The sequence below is a fragment of the Parasteatoda tepidariorum genome, chromosome X1 (assembly GCF_043381705.1).
Source record: "Parasteatoda tepidariorum isolate YZ-2023 chromosome X1, CAS_Ptep_4.0, whole genome shotgun sequence".
NCBI lineage: Eukaryota > Metazoa > Arthropoda > Arachnida > Araneae > Theridiidae > Parasteatoda > Parasteatoda tepidariorum.
In genome coordinates this window covers 20330094-20336093 of record NC_092214.1, presented here as the reverse complement: position 1 = coordinate 20336093, position 6000 = coordinate 20330094, and the positions used below count along the sequence as shown (strand labels likewise).

General features: G+C 30.2%; 1 protein-coding gene across 4 annotated transcripts in view; it reads right to left on the bottom strand.

The window, feature by feature from the left end:
* Positions 1–2973: 2973 nt before the first annotated feature.
* The window catches only part of LOC107456902 (homeobox protein dve-1), a 164908-nt gene continuing 161881 nt past the window's right edge, over positions 2974–6000 (bottom strand). For all 4 annotated transcript variants that reach the window (XM_021145059.3, XM_021145060.3, XM_021145061.3 and 1 more), the window contains one exon: positions 2974–5585. In XM_021145059.3, the coding sequence (XP_021000718.1) occupies positions 4296–5585 (1290 nt within the window). In that variant the 3' untranslated portion in view covers positions 2974–4295. The remainder of the gene's footprint in view (positions 5586–6000) is intronic.

The following is a 6000-nucleotide window of genomic DNA, read 5'->3' as shown; positions in this document are numbered from 1 at the left end:
AATCGGTCGAATAATTCCTGTGAAATCGAATTTTTAAAATACGACTTTTTCCAAATTCATTTTGGGGGTCAAAAATCCGAATCCGTCAAAAAAAAGGGCATGTTTATTCAGAGATAGTGCATTTTTGTGTCTGATTTCGTATCTCAAAGTATCGTATGTACTAATTAAATAGCATATTTGCGGTCATCCCCTCGAATCATTAAGATTGAGTCCTAGAACGTGATGATCCGATCATTAGAGCGGTTCGTTTATTTATTTTACGTACTTATATCCTTGTGCTAAGGTATGAGTATTAAATTGATTAGCAACTACAATGAAAGTTGTTTTCTCACAGACTATATTCCAAATCCTGAGACAACAGAACTTAAGTTGGACATACGTTCGTGGGTAGACAGACCTCAATTTTCTCGCTGATTTTAAGGTTTTGAGTATATTTTAAACGTCTATGTACTTGCTATTAAAATAATATTTTTTTCCTCTCAAACTTGTTTTAATTTCTAATAAAATTATAACTTCTTATTTGATTTGCAATTCAATACTTTTTTTCTGTTTTGTACTAATTGATGAAAGTTCAACTGCTTCGTCTTTCTCAACAGCGATTCGTACGATTTCGATAACATTTTCATATTTTCCTAATTTAAATATGAATGTGCGAGCTTTAATGTGTATATTTTATGAACTTGCATGTCCCTAATATGTATTATTTACAGGGATTGTATAACATATAGTAAGAGGGGTCATTATGAAATATCTTGCATATGCCAACGAAGTTCGCGTTTTAATAATAAATTTTTAAATTCTTTGAAAAAATATAAATATATATATTTAAATTATACACTAAAGTGCATGAAGTGATTTTTTACACATACCTTTTACAAAAGGAAAAAAATATTTTATAGGTTAAACAAGCTAAATTGAAAATTTATAAACTTTCTTGAAGTAAAAACTTTTTTGTACTACAGTCTAATTCCGCTATAATGAACCTGGCATAAGACTCGGTTATAGTTAATATTTTTAGTGGTTCCGTCCCTAACTAGTTATTTAATACGCATAAAATGAACGGCAGAGAAATTGGTAGTTCGTATATAGTGGATACAAGTTTTCGTGAGAATGACCCATATAAATGTTACGCAATTTTTGAGTCGATGTAATAAGTTCAAAGTTATGTAATTATGACTTTTAATTAGAAATAAAATAACATATTAGAGATGAAGCGGGCTCGTTTACTTAAAAGAGGTTCATAATAAAATTGTCATACACTCTTTATAACTTTTCAGAAAACGTTTGGGTCAGTTATTATGCATAAAAAATGTAATATTTTTAAGGTATACAAATTTACAGCGATCTGCTCTTCTGTTGGATGCTCTTGCTTTGCGAGGTAAAATCTAAATGCCAAATGGCTTTTATTTAGTTTAAGGATTTACTATACTAGGCATCGGACATCGTTCCTTGACGGATCGACATGAGTAAAATACAAATAAGAATTAGTGTGGAGAACTCACGGTGTTCTTATGCTATTCTTTGTTTTTTATTTAATATATAAGTATTTACTACATTGAAAATGACATTCTAACGTAACGCAGTAGAAAAAGCAAAGCGAAACAAAAATAAATTTTTGAACTTAAAGTTAAACAAAAAGGGTTTCTGATGAGGAATCTTATAGACGATAAAAATCTTGTATGTTTGCTGTTGTTGACAATCATTCTTCAACATTTCTCTTTCACATTTAATTCTTGATTTTTTTCTTTCGCTTTTTGTTTTACAGGTAAGTGATAAAACAGTTTAAATGATTAATTTCCTAGTTTAGATATAAAATGCCGAAACAGCACATTTTGGCCTTTTTCCGATATATATCTCGGATTAAAATTATTAATTCGGGCTCGGAGGCCGAACTCATCTCTAAGACACATCATAAAGGGGAGTTTAAGATGAGCAATTTTGCTGGATTGAATAATTCGAGAGCAGGCACGTGGGAAAGTGAATTAGTTGCAAAGAAAGTATAACTTTAAATTACAACTTTCTTCAAAATGACGAAAATCAAAAAAATAAAACTAAAAAACTTCCAAAAATGATGACTAAAACTGAAAAGAGAAATATTTAAAAAATTCGTAGTAGGTATACAACCATTTCGTTTTATGGAGAATATTTTGAATGTTACTTAACGTTCCGATTTAAATTTCCCTCATAGTAAATTCATTGTAAGGGAATTTTGCTGTAGAGCCATTCTAGATATTTAATTAGTGAACAATTAAGTAATTTATGTACAATAGCAATTTCTAACAAAATTGCTGAAATATGCTTAAAAATATTTTCTCAAAGATTTTGGATACAGTGAACTTGCAGATGGTTCATATAGTGGGATAAGGCCCAGCATAAGGTTTTTCTTTTCTTTTTTTTTTAAGGTTGATAGGCAAAATACTGTAATTTAATATTGCTGTTATGGGTTTTTATTATGTGCTGATTAAGAGATACATTTAATAAATTAATTTTAACTATGATTTTAATTTTCTGTCTAACAAAAATGAATATTATTGAAATGTTTAATTCTATAATGCAATTTTTGTTATACATGTGTGTGGAAAATGTGTTATTCATAAGTTAATTTTGTTAGTGACATCATTATTCGACCTTTATAAAATATAATCCGTATTTTTTTTTCCTTCATCATTTTAACAATTTTGCCTTATGTGATGGAAATATAAAAATGCTCATATATCTTTATCTATGTACTTTCCTATTTTCGATTATCTATAAAGTTTATTTAAATAGATTTTTAAAAGGTTTGGTTGCATTAAAAATTGAAAGATTTTTTTAAACATAAAAAATGTGTTCGAAAATTTTGAAATTATTCAAAAACTAAATAATGTCTTAGTGGGAAAAACAAAGACCTGTGAATAAATGATATATTTTTAAATGATTGTTTAAAATAAATGTGAAATAATAAAGAAATTATAATAAATGAAAACAACAAAATACTGAGCTAATTCTTTTAATATTCAAATTTATCCATAAACTAAATTTTAAATGAATTAAATAAATTGTAAAACATTTTAGTCATAAAAAATCAACAAAATGATTGTCGTGGTACATAATAATTTTGAAAATTTATTTGGTGATTAAATTTCTACAAGCATGAAAAATAAATATAACAAACAAACAAAAAGAACTAAAATTTAACAGAATTAACAAATTTCAAGAATATTTTTGTTCAAAATAACACAATATAAAACATACTGTTGGTTAATTAAACTAGTCTAAATATTAACATAAACATAATGCTGTTTTTAAAGCAAGTTGGAAAAATAACGTGTTTTCTAATATAAAAAAAAAAATAATATAATAAATGTAATAGTTTTAGAAAGACAATAACGATTTTTTTTCTAAAAATTTATTAACCTAATGAGTAATTTAACACATTATTGCACAATAAAAGACACAAAAAGAACAATACTTCCTGTTTTTTGCATCTTTTATTCGATTTCATGTACACACAAAATCGAACACAAATATCTCATACGTGCTTATTTTAACGTAATTGAGTCAAATCAACAATTACATGTTTCATTAAATATAATAAAAATATTCATAAATTGAAATAAAATAAATTATCAATACCATGAGGTAAGTCACATCAACAAATTTGGAAATAAGATTTCCATTTGAAACGTCAAAATTATCACATTTTTTAAACTATGAGTATTTGATTCAAAATAAGAATCAATATATTTTCTGTTCTTTGAACAGTACTAACATAATTGATGCTGATTAAAATCATATAACAACTTTACTTCTAAAAATTAAGTAACAGTCTAAAGCTGAACAAAAGCATTTCAGAACCCGTATTTACATTAGTTTTCTGGTTTTAGAGTGTACATATTCACTATTGATAGCATGATAACTAGACAGCAGTCTTAAAATTCAATAATATAATATAACCATAACAATTGAAATGTAACTTAAGAAGTGCTATGCACACATGATTTTTGTTTCACCTACAATACTCATTCTTTGAACTATATACAATTATGAGAAGTTATTTAGAGATTGGAAGTGAAATTAATATAGAAAGCTCTCAAAATCACGTAAGGTGGTCGAGGAGGAAAAATACTACTGAGATTAGTATTTTTCCACGCCTTTAAAACAATTTTTTCCACAGTCATTTTGGCGAAAAAATTAGGCAGCCTACGTATGTTAATGCTTTGAATAACATGCGTAGGCTACAAGAGGTTAGAACATGGTTGAGGTTACATCGTCATGAGAGCACCAGAGATATTATGAAAAGTATAATTTTTTAATCAATTGGCCGGCAGTACTATTTTGTCCGTACAACTAACATTTTGCAAATTTGCGGCTAAATTAAGTCGCTTACACTTAGCCCTCCGATTCTTAAACCAAAATTGAATGTTTTTAGGTTCAAGCTTTGGAAACTTTTGTCTGTATTGCATACTGTTGAGCTCTTGCGTAAAACGTACTATTTGACTATGAGATGGGTGGGTATTGGCAGAAAACCATTGTTCTAATCGAGGTACTTCAGACACCGGGTCAATGAAAGTTCGGTTCCTTTTCCTTCTTTCTTCCAGGCGACCTAAAACACGAGAAGGAAAAGCTCCCGATCCTTGACGATCAATATCTCCGTCAGGAGATATCAAATTATCGTTCCCTGAAATACCACCATTCTGTTGCATGGCATCATGGTAACCTTCCCTGGGATCATCAATTGTCATGTTCATGTCTTCCATAACATCAACCTCATCATCCCCACTATCACTTGATTCAATAGAATGTTCGCTGCTGGAATCCCGTGGTTCTTCTTTGATCCTGAGTTCAACTTGTGGTTCATTATGTTCTGATTCAATGTTATAATTATGGCATCGACGTACGGAGAGATCAAGAGTATGTACATTGTCGGAATCATCAGAACTGTTAGCTTGCGATTCAGAATGACTTTCACCACTGAATCTTTCACCCTCATTTTCATTTGAAGGACGACAAGTCGCCTGTTCTGATACCATTGTTCGATTTTCATTGATTCCATCCGCACAAGGACTACGAACGCCATTGCTTTCTGAACAACATTTCTGTTCAGCTCTTTTATGCGCAGCTCTGGCATTTTTGAACCAGTACACGACATTGTTCACATCCAGAGGTTTTCGACCCCTACGAGACTCCAATGAGTTTAGTTCTCGCACATACTGTTGTATTTGCAGGCGGGATGGATGTTGATTTTCTGCAAACCAACGGTGTAGTTTAGGTAATTCGAGCTCAGGATCAAATGAGGTCCTAATGCGAGTCCGACCTTGAGATTGTGCTCCAGCTATAGTAACTCTTGAAACTAAATCTTGAGGTGTATGAGGAGGAGGACTACCAGGAACAGGCATTGGCTCTCCAGGTTGAACAATAGCTGGATGATGAGAATGGTGATGATGAATATGCTGTTGTTGCTGTTGCTGCTGCTGTTGTTGCAATAATGCTACTTGTCTACAATGTTGAAAAACTTGCTGGAGGTACCATTGATCAAATTTCTTTCTTGTTTCATCAGGAATATCACATTCAAGTCGTCCTTTGGTAAGGGCCGCAAGAATACTCTGTGAAAAAAATTTAAAGAAAATTACGTTTTGTATAAGCTGAACAAAGTTTCAAGGAAAACAAAAAGACATTTGACATTTTTTATACTTAGCGAATAATTTTTTCAAATTAAAGAAACAGTTATTAGTAAAGAATGAAAAGCAGGAAAAATTGAAACAGAGAATAATTATTTGCACCAAACGGTCAGAACGAATTCAAGGGCAGTATATAAGCTCTTTGTTGTACCATTTAAATGAAAATATTTTATAAACTGGATAAAACATAGAATAAAGCAGATAATCAAAAAAAATTTCATAGTTGGAGTGATGCGGAGAAATAGGAAATGGGAATGCCAAAAAAGTAAGATGCACACAGTGAATTTAAATGACAAATTTGAAGTAAAGCTAATGTTGCTTGAATGATAAATATCTAATC